Source organism: Erithacus rubecula (assembly GCF_903797595.1).
Source record: "Erithacus rubecula genome assembly, chromosome: 3".
NCBI classification, from domain to species: domain Eukaryota; kingdom Metazoa; phylum Chordata; class Aves; order Passeriformes; family Muscicapidae; genus Erithacus; species Erithacus rubecula.
In genome coordinates, this window is record NC_136689.1 from 49,191,895 (window position 1) to 49,214,334 (window position 22,440).

Below are 22,440 nucleotides of genomic sequence, written 5' to 3' on the forward strand. Positions count from 1 at the left end.
GCGGCACAACCGGTTGTAATAGAACTAAAGGAAGGAGCCTCCCCAGTAAGGGTAAGACAATATCCTTTGAAATTGGAAGCACGAATAGGAATAGCACCCATGATTGAACAATTTCTTAGCTTGGGAATTTTACAGGAATGTGAGTCAGAATTCAATACTCCGATATTCCCAGTCAGAAAGCCAAATGGTAAGTATAGATTAGTTCAAGATTTAAGAGCAATTAATAATATCACTAAAGATATACACCCAGTAGTAGCTAATCCGTATACATTGCTGACAGCTGTGTCGGAAAAGTTTAAGTGATTCACAGTGATTGATTTGAAAGATGCATTTTTCTGTATCCCCTTGGCACTTGAAAGTAGGAGATACTTTGCCTTTGAGTGGGAGAACCCAGACATGGGACGCAAGAAGCAGCTCACATGGACGCGTCTACCACAAGGATTCAAAAACTCACCAACTATTTTTGGAAATCAATTGGCTCGAGAGTTAGAAGAATGGAAGACGACTCAGGTAAAAGAATCACCTTTCTTATATGTTCTCCTACAATATGTTGATGACATCTTTATAGCCTCCACAGAAAAGGATGTTTGCCTCAGACTCACTATTGGATTACTTAATATGTTGGGACAAGCTGGATACCAAGAATCAGAAGAAAAAGCTCAGCTGGTAAGAGCCCAAGTAATTTACCTAGGCTGCGAAATTTCACAAGGGGTGCAAAAGTTAGGAGTAAATCGAATACAAGCAATTTGCACCATACCCACACCACAAAATCCGCAAGAGTTAAGATCCTTTTTGGGCATGGTAGGGTGGTGCCGCTTGTGGATCCCGGAATTTGGACTAAAAGTAAAACCCCTGTATGAGGCAGCCAAAAGCCCTGTGTTTCAGTGGGGACAAACGCAAGAAAAGGCATTCCAGAGTTTGAAACAAGCCTTAAAGGAAGCCCCAGCACTAGGATTGCCAGATCTTACAAAACCTTTTCAACTATACGTAAATGAGAGACAGAGACTGGCAATAGGGGTTCTCACCCAAAAATTGGGCTCATGGAAACGCCTGGTAGGGTACTTCTCAAAGCAGCTAGACACTGTAAGCACTGGGTGGCCCGGTTGTCTTAGAGCTGTGGCAGCAACAGTGCTCCTAATTCGGGAAGCCAGAAAATTGACTCTGGGAAAAAGGATGGAAGTATTTGTTCCCCACATGGTCATTGCAGTTTTGGAACAAAAAGGGGGGCATTGGCTCTCGTCAAGCCGCATGTTACAATACCAGGCACTTTTCCGAGAACAGGACGACATTGAATTAAAAATAACCACTCATCTTAATCCAGCAGAATTTCTTAGGAGCAGCAGCCAGGGAGAAGGAGGCGAATTGACGCACGATTGCGTGGAAATCTTTGAACAGGTGTATGCCAGCCGGAAAGACCTGAAAGATGAGCCTTTGGAAAATCTGGAATGGGAACTGTTTACAGATGGATCCAGCTTTGTGGAAAATGGAACCAGGTATGCGGGATACGCAGTAGTGACTTTGACACAAATAATAGAAGTTTGAGCTTTAACCCCGGGAACTTCAGCCCAGAAAGCCGAGATACAAGCTCTGGTAAGAGCGTTAGAATTGAGTCAAGGGAAAAGAGTAAACATTTGGACTGATTCAAAATATGCCTTTGGAGTAATACATGTACATGGAGCTCTGTGGAAAGAAAGAGGACTGTTAAATTCTCAAGGATCAGAAATTAAGCACAAAGAACAAATATTAGCACTATTGGAAGCAGTGCATAAACCTCAGGCAGTAGCAGTGATGCATGTAAGAGGACATCGAAATGAAGAAGGAAAAGTGTTCCAAGGAAACCAGTTGGCTGACAGAGTTGCCAAACAGGTTGCCTGAGAGGTATGGACACAATTAGCTTTATTACCAGCGTGATTTAACCCTGCCACTTCTTTTCTTGATCAGAGACCATGGTATACACATGAAGATGAGAAACTTGCTCAATTTCTCCAGGCCCAGAAGAATGAAAAAGGATGGTATGTCACAGCTGTAGGTCAGGTTGTACTGCCAACAAAGGTAATGAAAACAGTTTTAGAAATCGAACATAACAAGTGCCATTGGGGGGCAGACGCATTAGTACAATTTTTAAAACATGAGGTGATTTCCAACCAGATGTTAACAATGGCAAAACGGATTAATGCCATGTGTCCAGTCTGTATTAAAAATAACCCAGTGACACGAAGGCAAATACAACTAGGAAAGTTACAAGTAGGGCCACAACCAGGAGACTATTGGCAAATAGATTTCTCAGAGCTACCAAGAGCACAAGGGTACCGTTATTTACTGGTGTATGTGTGTACTTTTTCAGGGTGGCCGGAAGCTTTCCCATGCAGGACTAACCAGGCAAAGGAAGTAATTAAAACCTTACTACGAGAAATTATTCCTAGATTTGGGATCCCATTAGGAATGTCCTCAGATAGGGGACCTCACTTTGTAGCTGGAGTAGTCCAAGAGGTAGCCAGAGTATTAGGGATAGCTTGGGATCTCCATACGCCCTGGAGACCACAATCTAGGGGCCAAGTAGAATGGATAAATCAGACATCAAAAGGGCAGATTAAGAAAATTTGTCAGGAAGCGAAGATACAGTGGACTCAGGCACTACCTCTAGCCTTGCTAAGAATCAGGATTAAACCCAGACAAAAGATAGGAGTAAGTCCATACGAAATTTTGTATGGCAAGCCATATCATGCTGCAACCTACAAAGGGGACCCTCACTTAGTAGGAGATCAAGTATTGTTGAGTTACATTTTGTCTCTAAATAAAGTCCTTACAGCACTGCGAGGAGCATTGCAGTGGAACCGGCCTCTGCCCTTGGAAAATCCTATCCATGACATCCAGCCAGGAGATCAAGTATATGTGAAGAACTGGAATACGGAACCCTTGAAAGAAGAATGGGGCGGTCCTCACCAGGTGATCATGACTACCTACACGGCAGTGAAAGTTCAAGGGATCGAAAACTGGATTCACTACACTCGAATCAAGAAGGTCCCGTCAGGATGGGAAGTACAGCCTCTGTCAGCAACAAAAATGGTGTTCAGGGCAAGGCCTTAGTTCTTTTAACATTAGTCTGCATAATGCAGGTGGGAGAAGCGTTTGTTAAAATCATAGTTCTGGAGCCAGATGTAATAGTGCCGGAAGGTGCGGGGTAAATTTAACCTGTCTGTTTTCTAACTACCAGAGAGCTGGATTAAAAGAAGTAAATGCAGCCTGGAAACAAATCACCACAGACGAAGTATTTACAGAAGGGATCGTGACACTTTGGGATATGGAACAGCAAAGAGGTAGCACCACATTGATGATATCTCATATGCAAGCTGATCAGGTAGGACAATTCTAATGTATTGTATGGATTAGAGAAAGCTTTGACTATGGAAAAATAAATGTAGATATTCTAAAAGAGAATGAAACCCGAAGTGGGTACTCAGTGCAGGTAATACCAGTCAGTGCACGGGTAGATATGTGGGATGGACCTCCACTTAGGATCAATTGTACTTTTAGGCTCAAACATCACTGTGACAAAACAATACAAGCTAAATGGTGGAAAAGGAAAAACAAGAGCAGAGATGGGAACCAGTACTAAATGGAACTAGCTGGTGGGTGAATGGTTTGGTAGGAAGAGCATGGTTAAATATCACAAACCCTAGAATTGGAAAAACAGAGGAAGAATACTTATGTATAGTCGAGTGTGGGCTGGCAGGAAATTACGGGCGTAGGCAAGCAATGTCTGCTACTCATTCAAACCAAGGAATAAAGCCAAAAAATGGAGTGTATTTGGCTGTGAAAGGGAAAGAAGTAATTCTTAGTTGCCAAATTGAAAGGAAACAAATTGATAGTTACGGGTGGTGATATAAGAAGAATCTGGAATCTGGAGAAAAGTATCAAATTGAACGAAGGGCAAAAACATTAGTTTTAATTATAAAAGATGTCCAGCAAAATGATATGGGAAATTACTGGTGTTGGATAGCGAAGGATGATTGGTGGGGACATGGAATGATCATGCTATACATGAAAGAGAATAGGAGAGTACGAGAGGTGACAGAAGTTGGAAAAACACAACAAGAATTGGGACAAGAAAACTTAATAGTGGGATTAGTTAGAGATTTTGGGCAAGTACAAAATACTACGTCCGTCACTGCATGTTTACCTTTACCTAAAGCGGCGGGAGATCCAATACCATGGGGCATCATTCCTGTTGGGGAAATGCCTCCAGTAACCATAAATGGGACAAAAAGATGTAATAAAGTGATGCGGAATCATACTAAGATGATAGAGGAAACCTATACAGTTCGAGGGCAATGGTCATCACCAGAACGAAGGAGTGAATGCCTAAAATTACCAAATGCAGTTTATTCAAAAATTGGGCGATTCAAGGATGTAGGATGGTGTTCTTATGACATAAGGAAAAAAAGACAAAAACCAGTCACTGAATATTCTTATGAGATAGTATGTCAAGAAGGAAGGGAAGAATGGGAACAGTGGAAAACGATTTGGGGTCCCAGCTTGTTAGAATCTTACAGCTACATAGGACCAGTACATTGGTGTATCAAACGGTCAGGCCAAAGGGAACAAGAACATTTAGGAATGTTAGGGACTGAAGTAGTAAGACGGGATCGAATGACCCCCACACCTAGCTGGAATTGTAGCAAAATCATCACATGTGATACCCCTGAATCCCAAATTGGTTTAGTGCCAGTCTGGATACTACTAAAATGGGGCTGTGAATGTCAAAGATATAATCATACAATAACAGGTGAAATAAAGGGGGCTTGGAAAGATTGTCAGGTGACTACTGTCAGGAGTCCAGGGCATTCGGTGTGGGTAATGGGGCACGGACAATGGACTACCCATATGCCCATTAACGGCCCAGTCACAGATTATGTTAGGGGTCCCTACGCTCTGCCCTTTCTGGAAACAGTCTAAATTAACACAAAAAGAGATACAGTCACGAACGAAGAGAGAAACAAATGAGGTGGCAGAAGAACTAGGATTGGGAGATGAAGATGAATGGCATGAACCCTCATCAGGAGTTAAATTTGGATGGGTACTGGAATCCCTGTTTGCACCAATTTCTACATATAAAACCGGGAGATGCTGTACAAATTATTGGGACAAACCGAGAGGTTAGCCTCAGTTACAAAGAAAGGATTTAGGGATCTAAACTTACAGTTGCAAGCAACAACAAGAATGACAGTCCAAAATAGAATGGCATTAGATTTGCTCTTATTAAAAGAACACGGAGTCTGTGGATACCTCCAAGGAAAGGTTGATCATTGCTGTGTACATATCCCAAATGTCACAGAAGAAGTAGAAAAGGACATAAGTCAATTGGAACAAATTGAAACAAAAGTTCATGAAGTCCAGGAAGAAGCTGAACATAATTGGGTAGGAGCACTATTTAGCTCCCTAGGAATCCAGGTCTCTGGTTGGATATCATCAATTGTACAATATGTAATAATGATTGTGTTGATTATTGTAGTCTGCATGATTATGTATAGAGGTCTTTTAGGAATGATTGCCAGAGAAGGAACTCATACTCGACGTGTCATGAGAGCACTAACTCGGAAAGAAGTAATCCTGCCAATTCAAAGAGAAGACCCACCATCCTACTTAGAAACCATTACCTGAAGAATTGAGCATCCTTGCAGAAAATCTGAAGAATGCTCATAAGGGGGGAGTTGATACCGAAATAACGAGAAAAAGAACTAATGTAGATATAGCAATAGCAGTAGCTATGCTAAGGCTTAGAAAGCAGCAGTTCACAAGCAGGCCCTGGGAAACAGGCCTGGGAAACAGGCCTGGGAATGTACAAAGAACTACAAACTAATAACTAAAGGATCTAGTAGAGCATGCAGAACATAATGAAATAATAAATGATAAAGGTTAATGTATAATCAATGATAAAGGGTTCTGGTGGTGGGAAGACAAGCAAGGGGGATTAAAGGGGGGTAGCCTACAGTTTTGAGTAGACAAGCATGTAGAATTTATGACTTTTAGGAATAATATCTACAAGATTTATGTAACTGTATTGTCTTGAAGAATGTGTACTTCTGTATGTAGACCACTTTGTCAAAGGATATAAAAACCTGACGAAAAAGGGGAACTGGGGGCTCTGACTTTGGACGCTAGTCCTCAGACCCCGGGGCCCTCAATAAAGCACCGCACTAAACAACCTAGTTGTTTCGTGTCTCTCTGTCGGGCAACAAGGTCGTGGGGAAAAACAATCCTGCAGCTCAGAGGCTACCTTTATTATCTATCAAGTTATGCAGAACTCTGCCTTACATACTCCTCCTCCAAAATATACCTAAATGTTTACTGACTAGCTCTTGTAGACAAACAATTATTTTTCATGAACAAGTAATCCACTTTCTCAAGAAAATTATTTCAGTAGCCTACATTTTAAATAACAATAACCAACAAATATATTAGTATTTCTTAGAGTTAAAATGAAAGATTTTTTTTCACTCTCTTTGTGGAGCTTATAGAGGACTAAATACAAGACAAAGAACAACTAAGGATTTTCTGAGATTTCAAAATGTTCAGTCTTCCAGCTATAAGATGATGTACAACCCACACAGTTACTTGAAAGAGTCTCATAGGAATGTTACTGACTATTTTAACCTGTGTAATATAGGATAAAGTGAAAAAACAAGCATGGCAAAGGCAATAAAATAGCATTCAAACCATCTGCACATCTCAAATTATTCTAATTTGTTTAAAGAGTTAATGATTACACTATTAAATTATTTAACAGTTCTTTTTCTTTTTTTTTTTTTTTTTTCTTTTAATGCTTCCATGATCTAATCACCATCTCATTCTGTCTTTCTGTTGTTGCCTTGGGGGATCCTGTTCTAACTAATGACAGCTGGAAGGTCCATCTAATTTCTCGATGATAGTATAGTACTGCATAGACTGTGAAATTCTGCAAGTTATTCAAATATTTCCAGCTGCATGCAAGGGACAAGGTTTGTTAACACATGGAAAACTCCAGTTTATTAATTTTTTAATATTTGTCATGCTTTCTTTTCCCTGATTTTTACAATGTTCTCCCATCCCCTTTTTTGAGAATGGAGATTTTTTCATAGCAAAAAAATATTGCAAAAGCTTAAGATATACTTCAAAAAGAAAGCTAATTCAATTACTCCTATTTTGTGGTTAGCTCTGTAGAATTTGTAACCTCCCTGTTTTCTACTGATCTGTGTTAATAATATGACAGTTGTCACTCTGTACTATGGAAAAGTGCCACAGTATTAAAAGCATTGCTACCCAAGGTATAACCTCTGCCTACAAAGTCACCTTTCTGGATTGAGATGAATTATCATGTAACACACTTGAATGTCTCTCATTGAGAGGCAGCTTTCACCTCCATTTCCACATTAAAAGTCTGTATGGTTACAAAGAGATGTGGGGAGAAGAGGCAGATGTGGGAAGTGCCTTCCAGCCATCCAGCCAGGAATCTCTGCAGGCTGAAGTCAAGGTTTAGTTTCAGCTCTTGCTAGTCCTGCATAACTTCCTTTTTGTGAATTCGAGTTGGAACAAAAGTCAACTGCAAAGCAGGTTTTGCTTCCAGTCAGGTCATTGTTATATTATCTGTTCCTCATGCAGAGTACTGCTGGATGATGTCTGTCTGTCTGTCTGTCTAACCACTGAACTGGCAGAGGGAGGGGAAGAGCGGCAAGGAAGGGCAGAATCCTAAAGACTGAGTAAGATCCAGAAATGAAGAACTTTTATACTATTTGGCATGACCATTTTTAACTCCAAAGAAACTTTGCCTTGCTGTCAGTTACATTGTGGCCATATTTATACACCAATATGCTTGCTGTGTTCTGTTATTTAGAAGAATTATTTCAAACTTTGATTGGCAATCAAAAATTAGTTGATAGAATGTGGCTGTATGGGATTAAAGCTGAAGGCTGGCATCCTGTCATACAGATTGTATCCCCACAGCAGGTAAGTAATAATCATCCAGAAATGTTCTGCTGCACGTATCTGATTACTTAAATTAATCTTTAATGTGAAATTACTCTCAAAAACCAGCATGTAATTCATCTCACTGTGTTACAGAGAGAATCAGTCTGTTTACAAATTCATAGAACACCAGAAACAGACACATGAAAATTTTTCATTTCCTCCCCTATTTTTTCACATGGAACACAGAAATTTTCATTAAAATTGGCTTATGTGCTGCATAATCTTCAATGGCAGATTTGACACTGTATTTGAAATAATTTTAGTATTCCCTCATAGTGATTTTGTGATTAAAATCCATAATTCTAACCATTATAAAGTCAGGAAAGCTTTGGAATTCTTCGAGACTGCCAGGATAAATTAGTTGTGAGTAATAATTCCTGTTCAATGTCCTGTGCTTAAATCTGAAAGTACAACAGTACCATCTGGACTGTAACAAGAAGTCAGGTTGTTAATGTTAAAGAAAGGAGGTGAAAGAGATCTGTGCTGTCAAAACAATGCAGAATGTGGATCACTGTGACAACAATGCAACTTCCATTGCTAATGCAATTATAGGTAATTAAGAGACAGAAGTGGGGATGATTATTTTTTTCTCAGTAGCATGTTAACTGCCTATAATTATTCATACCTGCATGAAATTTTAGGTATTTACACTATTTAATTACTGGTAAAAAGAGAATGTTCCTTAGATTTGGAGTTCCCCTGTAATTTGATCTCAGCTTGCAATGTTTGCAATAAAAAAAAAGGCTCATGTGAAAGGGGAAGACAAAATAAAAAATATATTGGCTCAACACTTGTATCTCCCAAGTACAAGGGTAATACTCTAACATCATCATTATTCTCACATTTTTAAAACTGCTGGAAATAAAATGCAGAAACCTTTTCCATATCAGGCAGAGTTTAGCTCAGCAGAACCTGGGACTTTGGAAGCAGTTACCCTCAGGCAGGTCCAACCTAAAAACGCAACAAACCCTCAGTAACTTTTGTTACGTCTTTAATGAGAAAATTCTCCCCTCCTTACTAACCACTGTGGCTAATGATGAAAAATGCCACCATTTACAACTTCACCCTTTGTTCCCTGAACAAATGCCTGAAGCCTGCAGTAAGAATAACTCAATGTAACAGCTTATCTTTTTGCCTTGTGGGGGTCTTTACTGAAGTGTGCCTATGAAAGCAATTTCCATGTTGATGATGATGATGACTGAAGCCTTTATGATTCAGATCCAAACTAGTTTAAAAAAGCAGGAGGATCCCACTATGACAAGCCACAAGTACCTTCCCCTTTCAAAGGAAGTTAAATTGAGTTGATATATGGCACACATAGTACTTGGATTCCTAAAAGAAAGCCACATAAACATGTTATATATAATGCAGCAGAAGTGCTTGTAAACTCTTATTTACAGATGTTAATAAGACAGCCATGAAAATCCAGGCAGATCTAAAGCTTGGCATTGTTACTTCTCAGTCAAGGGGTTTGTTCTAAAGTGCAAAGTAACAAGAAATAAACTTGGTCATCAGAAAACAACAAACTTGATTGCATCTCAATTGCTGAAAAAAACCCAACGTCAGCTCTAAGAAACTTCTTTGGACACTAATTTCCTGTGACTATACAACTGCTACTCTGCTTGCAACACAATCTTCCTGTGCTTAAAAAGCATAAATGTAAGACATACAGTTTTAACTTTTATGAGGATGATATCAGTGCTCAAGGTGCTAGGAGAGAGACTGATGATATATTCTCTTATATAAAGAAAATATAAATACATACATATGTAAGCATAGATAAAATACCATTATTTATGCCAAACTCTGTTATGAATACAGATGTTTATATACAGATAATAAACTTAATATATCATACACAAAAATATAGAAATAAGAATAATATTTTTGTATCATAAAAGGACAGTATATATCACTTTAATGTGGCACGTCATTGCATTAAATATTTGGATGTATATGATGTGTTATAAAAAGAAATAGCTTCTAAATATTAACTTCTACAAGAAGTTAACTTACAAAATAAGCTGCTCAACACATAGGAGAACTTAAGTCTTATATTTCATAAATGTATCATAAGGCTTTGATACTAAATAACTTACAGTGTGTTACTTGTAATTACATCATCATATATTTCAAAAGCTTAATTCTGTTTAACTTTGCTATAATAATGGATTTTTTCTAATAGAAACTGGCATAAATGGGTTCAATCATTGAGATCAATACAAATTGTTGCAAAAGCTTAAATGTATCCATAGGAGGAAAAGCAGAGACTTAATTAGCTGTATCTCCATGTCCTTTCTTTCAAGTCAGTTTACATTTCCAAAACCAAATATAATCAGCATTTTCTTTTCTTATTAAATTATCTTAATCCACTGATCCTTCTGCCTTTCTTGTTTTTCTCCCCATCTCTCAGGACAGAGAAGAGGAATGCTAAAGGTAGGGTTGGTGTTTGGCTACTGGCCATGGTCAACCTACCACAACTCATTTAGTGCAAATGGATGTCTACCTTTCAGGAAGAGAAGGCATTTTGCAAGATCAAAGCAAAATATTTTATTTTGTTCACAGCAGCAACTATCTTTGAGAGACTCTTAAAGTAGGAAATTAAAAGAACATGCATTTCTTTACCACAACTATGCAGATATTTCCTGATGATATCCAAAATCACTGAGTGAGTGGAATATTTATCCTTGGAGATATACAAAGTCCAACTGGTCCTGAGTAACCTGATGTAGCTTTGAAGTTGGTTCTGCTTTTAGAGGCCAACTTGAACTCCAGTAGTTGGTTATTAACCTGAATTATTCCAGGGTTCTCTGATCTAGTACTCCTTGCTTCTTTTAGAGCACTATTTGGAATATTTTCAGCTTTCCAGCAGGCTTGCAATGGCTTTAATGTAAGGTAATTTTCATGATAAGCCAACCTGCCTGCATTCAGGAGTTGGGCTACTTGTTCTTTCTGTCTTTCCTGATATTTTTTCACCAGCAAAGAAACCATTAATAAGAAGCAACAAAAATGAATACAGCTAAATGGTGGAAAAGGTTGTGCCAAAGCAAAAGGCTGCCCTAATTCTGAATTACTCTTCTCAGACTGGGAAAAAACCAAACTCAGTAAGCATTACTTTAATTAAGTTTGAGCATTTATTACATTTACTGATGTGCTAGCATGCAGACTTGCTTTAGTTCTCTGAGGAACACAGGGAAGCCAAAAGGGCTGAGGCTAGGATCCACAACTTCTAGTTGTAAAAATCTCCATAACAGTCATCTAAGAAAAAGACAAAATGTGTGAGGAGTTTCCTCTATTCAAGGCAGCAATATAATTGACATAAAGGCTGAACCTGAAGAACTTTTCACCCTCCCTTCTGGTGAGTGGAGAGATTTGAGAGCTGCTTTCCACTGCACCCTGCACAGTCTACAATTTAAAACCATCATCTCCATCACCTAAGTATGTTTCCCACTATTAAAAAGCAGGGAGGGCCACACTGACATGATCACTGGCAGTATCAGAACCATCTTTTCTGGATCACTGTGTATTTTCAGAATATGAAGGAAGTGTCAGTGTATCAAACTATGGGTGATCTCTCCACAACTTACCTGTCAATAATGGCACACATATCAATGGTGACATTGGCAAAGCTTCCCAGCTCGCCTTGCTCCACTGCATGCAAATCCACCAGCTGATCATCCACATGAATACTCTTCATGCATCCTTGAAAAGAATGCTCAAATAGTGAGTGATCCGAGTCATTCACCTGCACAGGAAACCCTGCAGAGAAGCAAAATAAAGAAAATTATTAATCTCACCCACTATGACTTAAGCCAGGATTTTTACAAAGGAAAAGAAATATAGGTTTCTTAGAAGAGGGTAGAATAAAAGCAATGTGGTAAAAAAATATTATAAAGTTATTAATTTATATTGATTTAAGTTATTGCTTTAAGTAATTGTCAACAACCTGGAAGAATTTATACAGTACAGCTGATTCATTAACTTTAGTCTAAAGGATGGAATTTTTCTGCTACCTTTTCCTCCATGAGAAAAGCATGCTTCTCATTCCTTCTTTCTCATAAAAGTATTCTTGGAGTAAGAACAGGATTTATCTCCTTGCTATATTTTAGAACTCACATTCTAATTTCTCTGATTTTTCTGACTAGAAATGCAGCCATGAAGTGAATTTCCAGTTCAGCCTTCTCTACAGCTAGATTTCCAATCTTTGCCATTTTCATTTTTTGTTCATGGGCAAAGAATACTTGTGCTGGAATCTTTATGTAAACTTGGAAATAGTCCTAAAATCTAATGTCCTTGATCACTTCTGAGGAATCTGAGGACATTCTGTATTATTTTCTGTTATGCTCTGAATGCATTAATTTTCTTGTGTGTTTGAAAGAAATGAGAATGACAATGTCTTGCTCAGGCCAAAAGGCAGGGAGACTGAGCATGTTTGTATGCAATTGTTTAAATGAATGCCCTTCAGAAGCAAATGTGTCAATTTACTTGAGAAAAATGTCCTTGATAAGACAGTGGACTCGTTCACTACTTATAAATCTTTAACAATGTACTCCCTGAAAAAGACATAATCCATTTAAGATGGGAGCAGAGAGGAAGGGGTGGGGGGGGGGGAATGACAGTTTACTGAAAAGAAAAGAAGGTAAAGAAGGTAAAAACTCTGAAAAATTCATAATGGTGCTGCAGACTTCAGCTAGGTAGATGGCCAACCATGCAGTACTTGACAAGACAAGAGTAAAACATTGTACACATTTACTATGCTGGCTAAGACAGATTTTACAGCTCCTATTTCTTCTCCCACTTTTCTATTCACCTTGCCAATCTCCAATGCCTAATGGCCTCTTCAATAGCATTTGTGGAGACAGAAGGATAAAAGATTATCAAACTGATGTTATTTGAACAGAAAATATTTTTTGGCAGAAAAAAGGGATGACCATAATTTTAGATTTTGCTCCTGAATACAGTTTTTCACATGCCACATAAATAGTTTAATTGGCTGAAAAAGAAGACAAGTTGAGAAACAAGCAACAGGTGCTTGAGGTCAGATGATGCCTAATACAGCACCTATTACTAAAAAAACCCACAACTAGTTACACATAAGTCTTTGCCAAAATCTAATTAAGATAAATTTTAACCAAAAGGCTTTGCTAGAGATTTCATATCATCATTAAGTGATCCCACCCCTCACCTAAATTTGCTTTTGGTAGCTTCTAAATTTCCCTGACTCACTTGAGTAAGCACTCACTTCAGAGTTCACTGATTGTGGCACAGAATTAATCAGGCATGATATAGTAATTAAGCTCGGACAATGCTAAAAGTTAGTTCTGACAGGTGTCCCAAGAAGCTGGGCTTGACTTGAGTTTGTATCACCTCTGGGCTAAAATTATTACATTCTTACAGGAAGCCATAAAACTGCTATGAGACACATCTATAACCACGTCAAATTAACACACATTAGATGGAGAAGGAAAAGCTCCTTGGAATCCCCAAAATGCCTAACTAGTGCATAATAACCTCATCAGATCAAATGCCAGCCCCCCCCCCAAAAAAAACACCAACCAACCAACTAACTCAAAAAAAGTGCTAAGCATGGACTGTAGGCATTGTTAATTTTGACAGGCAGAAAAATCAAGTTGTAGGGACATGACCTACATTGTCTTTCCAGCATGGCATTGGCTAGTAACTTATCTGATGAAAAGAGGACGGGTTTTCAGAAACCTGTCTCCTACTTTTTAAAGCTGTATTTTCTAGTGATTGATTAAACTGATTCATGTGAGGCTTTACAGCCAACAGCAGAGAGAGAAAAAAGTGCAGGTTGTTTGGTGGGTGCAAGCACAATATTTGCATGTTCCTACCAGGCACTTTCTCTAGTTATATTCAAACAACTTACTCTTCCAATATAATTGTCTGTTTTTGAACTGTCACTGAGCCCTAGAAATCCTCCCAAACAAGAGTCCCCAAAACAACACAAAGTGTGTTTTCATTTAGATCTTTAGTACAGTACCAGAGCAGGGCAGGAAACGTGCATATCACCTTTGGGCTCAGAGCGCTTCCACAATTCCTTTTAAATATTAAATTCAAGGTTACCAGCACTGGGGTAAACAGTAATATTCAAACTCTACAAAGCCAAGGAAATTATACAGATGCATCTGAATATAATGAAAGAGTATCCACCAACCTATAAACACTAACTGAAAAATAAGATAAAAACCGAGAGTGACAATTCACTGTTCACATCAAAAAGAGTATGAACCAAGTATATAAGTTAAAAATGTGTTATTAGATTCAAGATTTTGAGACCATTCCAGAACTAACCACAGAGGTATTTCAATACCTGATTCCTGATTCTTATACATGATTCTTAGATTCACTGCATCTGAAGTATGCATATTAGTGCACAGCTATTATTGCTCTCTGACACATTCTGCAGTTTCCTACTGGTTGCACCTGCACACAGAAAAGTGGCAGCTGAGTCCCTCAGTCTTGGTGGAGACCCCATGTCCTCTGGTTTACTGGCTGGAGCAGGAGGGAATTGTGGGACAGAATACCTGGAAGTGAGAGCTGCTCCTAACCTAACTCCATAAATCAAGCTTTTCTCTATTATCCAAGAGAGTGGTGCACACTGAGTGTTAATCAACTTAGGATTCTGAATTTTCTTGTATCTATCAACGGATGAAGATATCATTTTCCCAGGCAAATGTCTTTGTTTGCCTGTCTTGATTCTATTCCCTTTGCTGTTTCTAGCCATGTAAGAAACTGGAAGAGGCATGGATTTCATGCACTAGTACAGCACATTTCATAATATGTCTGCGAGGTTTGCTGGGTGTTAAAGCATTTCAGTCATGCTATACTTTAATGGATAATTATGCTAAGAGGTAACTTCAAAAAACAATTCCCACTCCACAGAGAATGGAAGAATGGTTTTTTTCATCCATATGCTTCTCACAAAAAAAAAAAAAAAAAAAAAAAAAAAAAAAAAAAAAAAAAAAAAAAAAAAAAAAAAAAGAAGAAGAAAAGCAACTTCATAAGCCTTACCTACAATGTTTTAGAACTACCAGGTATAAGGTCCAATGTCCATTAATTTTGGTGAGACCTAGACATTTAAGACTATTGTGGTGAGAATCATTCTGCCTCAAATGCAAACCTCAAAATGACCTAGTACCTTGTGGTTTTAATTCAATATACAATGAAATGCCTTCCCCTTCCAGATTCCCATTATTGAGACATGATTCACTTCCTCATCCTTCCCACAGTGAATGAAATTTTAAATAAATTAAGTTCTCTAACCAAAGCTGACAGTAATGCTGACACTAGGAAAGCTAAGTAATGGATGAACAATTTGGACAGCACTTCATTGATCTTCTTGTTGACAAGAAACTGTGTACATTTTCAAAATGCATATAAAATTCAGTTTGCACAGCCCAAAAAAATGTTCATGATTATGTGTACAAACACAACTCAAAATCAGGGAGACTACATTATCCTGTAATTTCTGATGCAAAGAATCTGTACATTACAATTTTATTTTTCATATTTAAAAAGCAAAAAGAGAGGGATTATACTGCAAAAGTCAGACATGGATTAAATCTAAATTTTCCAGTGTTCAAGAAAAATTGTTTCCAGGACTTCATTCTGATGTACTAAACACAGAACAACCAAATTCTAGATCAAACTCCTGGTTTTAGTTCAATCTTTCAAGAAAAATCAAAAAAGCGAGTCTAAGGCCATTTTTTTGTTAAAAGTCACTTAATATAGTAAAATAAATGAATTAAATAAACTATAACAAATGCAATAAAACACCTATGAAATTAAAAATATATTTCTTTTCCAGTGTCAAGATCAATTATGTCTCTTTTCGAATCAATTGAGTAAGGTTCTACCAAAGGCATTCTATAAAAGGAAGTTGAAGGAAGAATATATTCAGGTTCATGTTATAGTAACAGAAGAATGTATGTATAATCAGAACACTTCATGAAGAACTCATTTCTGAGATATGACCTAAGAATGAAATATCATACTAGATTCTGGATGTAAAATTAGAGGTTATTTTGTACCCTTATATTAAACACTCTGATTTTCTTTGAAAGGCAATACAAATTCGATTGCAACAAGTAGACAGTTTTTCTCTATGGCATTATGGCTTTTTTCCTTTTATATTATTTGTAAGTTAATGATGGGCCAATGATTGTATACAGGCAGTACTTGATATTTTACTTCTTTAAGACAGTAAATACACTTAATTTAAAACATAGTAACTAGTATCTTCAATATCTAACCAGTAATCCATATTGTTGCATGGTTATCTGGAGGACAAAAAAAAACCTGACTGATTTCAAGTCTGACAATTATTTTTATTGGTAGGGTTTTCAAGTATATGCCCAGGTCTCCTGCTATGTAGAATGAGAGAAAGGAAACAAAGCTCTTTATCTGTCAGGATAAATAGCAGCACAGTCCATTGAAAGGTCAAGTACTCAAATTTTCTATATGCATCAAACAGAGTTAAAAGATGTTATTTTAAACCCACAGAACAAAACTCAAATTCAGTGCCTAACAATGTACTTAGATGAAGATATAGCTGATATTTCACATTAATATATAGGAAAAGACACTAAAAGAAAAGCTTGATCCACCTACCAATCTGGATTCACTGTAGTATTTTATCCTTGTTCCAGAGCCTTAAGTGTCAAGTGGGACAGCCAGTGACTATGGAAAACTAGAAGATTCCTACTCCAAGAGCATAAAATAAACCAAACAAATTGCAGAGGTGATGAACAGCATGAAATAAAACAGATTTTTTTTATCAATTTCTGTGAATTTTTTTAACTGTAGTTGTATTTCTGTATTAGGAAATATGAGGATAAGGATGGAATTTGCAATGACATTTGGATCTCACATCTAGCAAGTAAGAACTGTTCTGATAATTATAGAATCATATAATGATGAAAATAAAGATGAAAATGAACATGACGAACAGATTTCAGCTTGGTGGAGTGTAGAAAGGCAAACAAGAATAGGGACTAGAATTTCTCTCTCTGTGTTACAAAGTAACCAACTTCATGAGTAATTATCTAATAAATTAATAATTAATAATCTAATAAATTAATCTTTACTTTGCCCTAGTTTTTTTAATGGAAATACAGAGGTTGATAGCAAGGCAGTGCATTCTATCCCCAAAAATCTAAAATACTAACCTAAAAAACCCAAAGGCGTCTCTATACACAGACAAAAACAGTTTATTAAAACCAGTTTAGAACAAGAAGATAATGTGCTTCTAGCACTCCTGGGGCACACATGAGCCCTTTGGTAAAAACAAGGTAGCAGTAATGAAGTCTCTGATGTACTTCTCAGAATCTTCTCTGTACATGTCTTTTGTAACACGATGAAAAAGTTTAACTTGATCTCACAAGGCTCGGCAGCACTTTATACCAGTGGTGTGATTCCTGATTTTTTTGTCTCCCTTGGAAATTTCCTTTTCAGCCATACCTTCTTCTCTAAGAATATTTTATCACCACTTTTCTGCTTATTAATTGGAGCCAGTTCTGGAGAAGAATTGAGATTTTTCAGTCTCTCTCTACACTGTCATTCCTTAACTTCCAGCTATAATTCCTTTGGTACTTGCAAGTCCTCAACAGACAAAAAAGAAGTTTCTAAGACTTCTCTGCTCAAGGCATGAAGAATACCAATACAGCACTACATACTTCCTTTAGAAATTCTAGAGTTATGTGACCAAGCCATGCATATAGGTCATGCAGAGCTAAGAGGTTAACTGAACTTGTATTATACTGGTATTGTTTATAAACAGTCATTGAAGAAAGAAACAAAAAGTCCAAAAGATACCCAGATGATGACAACTGAGCAACCAGCTGTGAATAGAGTATCTTCAAGCCACAACACAACTTGCACAAATACTATTTACAAGATATTAAAGGCATAGGATGATAACCCAGAAAAAAAAGTGGAGAAATAAGATTTTGAAAGCACTGACAAAAGCATTAAAAAAGCCAGGCATACTGCCTTTGGTAGCAAACAGGAAGAATTGCTGACAGTAACAAGTATAATTTTCCTCTTTTACCAGCTTTGTTGATGCTGTGCTTCTCTCAGTGTGCTGTGGACCTTCGTGTGAACAGCAGTGAACTTCTCAAGAACTGTTTCGAGACACTTATCAAAATGTCTGGCCACAAAACTCAAAGTATACAAATACGTCTGGGGCTTCTAATCACACTTGGGAAATTGCAGGTTTGTAACCAGGGTTGCAGTGTAATGGTACCAGTTCAGTTGCAAATGAACTGCAATGGGCACTGAGGTGCCTCACTTTTAATTTTGATCTCTTTCCTTTCCCTTTATTTTTTCCACACCAAAGGAACTCATTTATTTTTAGCCTCAGGTAACTACAAATTTGATACCTCTTCTATTTTCAAAGTAGTTTCCTGCAAAATATGTAGATCATATCATTCCCAAATAAAGAGATTATTTGGGAAGATTGTACCCAAACACAGGTACCTAGATCACATAGAAATTGTACTACATGTTTTTAAAAAAAAATCCATGTGCTACATTGTTACAGGGAGCAAATTTAAATAATTTAGCATAACCAAAACATGGTTTTCATGCACAAGAAATTATTTCAGTCTTAAATACCCCAAGACATCCTAAATTGCTGTTTGTTTAAGTGGGTAAACTTTGTATGCTAGTTCAAATAATACTGAAATGGAACAGAAATATTTTCTGATAATCCAGAAATACTCACATATTCAGGAAACAAACTACATATTAGTGTTCTCAAATAAAAATATTTAATGAAAAAACACTTGTTGCAAACTGGGTATAAGTCAATTTAAAAATTGCTGCTGCAGACCTTGCTTCTCCCAGAGCCTTACAAATCCAAGCATATACCAACAGTCACCAAAAATATTTTAGATCAACTACCACTCAGTGAGGGATGAGAACAAATACAATTACTGCATGAGACTAGCTTTAATGATTTTGTCTTAGATGTGGAGAAGATGGGCCTATCTCTCCCAGCTCCTTGACTGTGTGAAATTTAATGACTTTTCCCTCTTTATGGTTTTTTCTGTAGTTTTTTGCTTTTTTTTATGGTTGGATGAAAGCAAACTTTTGCCCAGATGTTTTAGAGTTTAAACAAAACATTCTTGTCTACTGAGAAAAAAATTGATACTTGTTCAAATCACAACATAAATAAATCAGGTATTATCTACTCAATGTACAGATAATTTTCCAGCTTTTTTGGACATGCAGTTCTACTTCCTTTGTCTTATGTTTTTTTTTTTATTTTTCTCCAGAAACCACTCTAATTCCTGCCTACTTCAATGGAATTTGAGAGTAATCAGCCCCTAAAGACATAAATAAAGAATTCTTAGGAAAAGCAGAATAAAAAGATAAACAAGTTACTTAAAATAAAAGAGAAAATTTGACATACATTTAATCCTTTAGCTAGAAAATATCAGTGAAGAAAATAAATGAAGACACTGAGATTGTAATAAAGTTAATATAAACAACATCATTAAATGGGAGACAAATGAAAACCAGCCCATATTATTTGAAAAAAATTATTTACTATGAGACATTTAAGCACAGCTTTATGCTCTTAGTACAAAGTTTCCTGGCAGAGTAACATTTAAAAAAAGTAATACAACATTTTTTATATCATCTGACAAATTAAAAACAACAAAAATGTATTCTGTTGTTTTAAGATGAAGGTTTTATTACCTTTATATTTCAGTTTCCATTAATGAAAATATGCATGCAGGCTGAAAACCTAAAATATGAAAGCAGCAAGAGGTCTATTTTGAGTAAACTCAGAAGGTGTCCTGATATTCCTTTTTAGATAATTCTTCAAGTAACTTGCAAATAAGAGTAATGGCAGCAAGTTTCAATTATCACTTACTGACTTGCAGAGAAGAAGAATGATCACTACTACCATTCTTAGCTAATTTAAGTCAATCTAACACTTTACTGCAATTTCTGTCTTATTTTATAGCATATGATAGAAAATACAGAAAGCCACATAATGATTAAATTGCAGAAAATTTGTACATTACATTACTCATATAATGTATCTATCATAGGCTTTCTACCTTATAAAAAAGAAAATAAATGTACACTACATTTCCAAAGTTACTTGCTACTTCACTTATACCAAAAATTCCTGAGGAAGAAGAAAAAAAATCCAAATATTGCTGGAGATAATTACAGTTAGGGAAATGGAAGCAGCATAAAATATTTTATCCCTATTTATTGCCTTTAAGAGCTGTAGAGTGTGAATATTGCTCTGTTGGCATTAATTGTGTAATCTTATTTGTTGCTCCTACATTAACTTATTGGTATTTTTATGTACTGCAAAGTTGTAGCTGCAATATCACTAATGTGAATTTGCTTCAAATGAAAGTAGTAGTATAGAAGGCATTGAACCAATTCAGGTAACAGATTAACATGATTTATTTAATTCCACCTAAGAGATTTATATTTTAATCAACAATTATTATTTTGGTACAGTTAGTAAAGTGTCAAAATAAAGCATTTAGTGATGAGTAGCTAACCACCCAAGCCAAACCCTTTGAGCTACAGTTTCTACAACCACAGTATGTCACTCTGAGGTAAACTGCATCAGTTTGGAACTGAAATTTGGTTTAGGTACATTAGCCACTATTTCTAGTTTCAGGCCATTCACTGGAAGTTCTCCAGAATTCTCAATTTTCTCACTTAGCTCCTACTACCTTGTGTCAACTGTAACTACAGACTGTACTAACCTCTCCAGAGAGTTACTAAGAGAATAAATAATCTTTTGATTCCAAAGACTTCCTTGGAGCTTGGTTGTTGATAAATTCTCATAGATATTTAACACTGGAAAAGTGATTAGATTTGAAGTGAATTCAGATATTCAGTGCATTTTAAATGTCTGTTCTGACACTTCTGTTAACAGTATCTTACAACACTTAAAACTTAATTTAAAGACTTAAATTTAATTTTTCTGACTTACAAAACTACATTAAGCATATAAATCAATTTATATTCTATTTATGTACTTTCATATTAATCTATTTGATATATTACCCCATAGATGGTCTCTATGGGTCAAAACTAAAGATGCTCATTATATATGCTCAGTGGCTTTGGAGAGAAACACTGTTGCTTTTTAAGGGGAAAAGCAAAGGAAATTTAAAAAATTGAACATTTTAAGTCATCATAATAATTTTCATTTTTTTTGAGGCAAAGCTAAGATTTTCTAGATTTTCCTTGATAGCCTTACCAACAAGGCTGTCCTTATTCCTTTTAGAATCTTGTACAATAGATATAGTTATTATATTTAAAATTTTAGTATCACAAAAAATGATTAACAATTTTCTGCTCTTCTACTACATTTTCATTTTATAATAACTTTAAAGACTTATAATAACTGCAAAGACATATGAACCCAAAGTGTAAAAATTTGCAGTTTGCAGTTGCATTTTTTAATATGAATTAGATGAAGACAAGAGGAAAGAAAGGCAAAGAAAAAAAATTGCATGATCATTCTGACACTTAAAATGTAAACAGCAATTAGGAGTGATTAGTAGTCCCTGCTCTTTTTAGTACACTAGCTATGCCATTTGCTTGTATTATGAGATATTTATAAACAGTTCAAAACTCATATACATTTGGGCAGACTGGCTGGTTTTACTTAATAAAGTGTTATTAATAATGAAACTATTATCTCAGTGATAGAATACAACTTTATTTCTGGGTTTTTTGTTTTTTTTTGGGGGGGGGGAAGGTGGGTTGTGACTTTTTTGTGGGGCTTTTTGTGTGTTGTTTTTTTAAATTTAAGTTTTTGGCTTTTATTTTTTGTTTATTTTTCAGGTGTTCATGATTTAAAAAATATTTAGCTTTCTTATTTCTATTTAGGAACACAAATGTAGAAATATATTGCCAGTAAATTGTCTTTCCAAGTTCACAGAAAAGTATCAGAGAAACCCTTCAATGTAAATGCATACATTGTTTCCTTTCTGAATCTACACTAATTTAACTGTAGCACATAATTTGTAACTATTTCCACTTCCTGGTATTTCCATAATTCTTTAAAGTTCTTAGGAATGGGAACATTTCACTAAGCAGAAAGAAACACGAGTGTATTTCTCCCTTACCCATAGGACTGGAATGTTAGAAAGGACTACCATTCCACCACATTTTTTAAACTATTTCTAAAAGAAATTGGTACTCCTCTGAAAAAATAAAATTAAAAACCAGTTTTAATTTTAGAAACCGATCTTTAATCTTGTAAAAATAGAAAATTAATGAAAAATTTCCAGCTGTTGAGTTATGGTTCATTTCTTCTTTCTCAGCTCATCCAACTTTTACTCCATTACAAGTCTGCTCACTCAAAACAAGGAATGTATACAGTAGAGGATTTGTGGAAAGTACAATACAAAAATTAATTAAATT

General features: G+C 36.3%; 1 protein-coding gene across 1 annotated transcript in view; it reads right to left on the bottom strand.

Moving 5' to 3' along the window:
- Positions 1-22,440, bottom strand: part of CNTNAP2 (contactin associated protein 2) — a 1,078,336-nt gene that overhangs the window by 436,459 nt on the left and 619,437 nt on the right. The window contains exon 11 of the mRNA XM_079302400.1: positions 11,592-11,763. Within this exon, the coding sequence (XP_079158526.1) occupies positions 11,592-11,763 (172 nt within the window). The remainder of the gene's footprint in view (positions 1-11,591; positions 11,764-22,440) is intronic.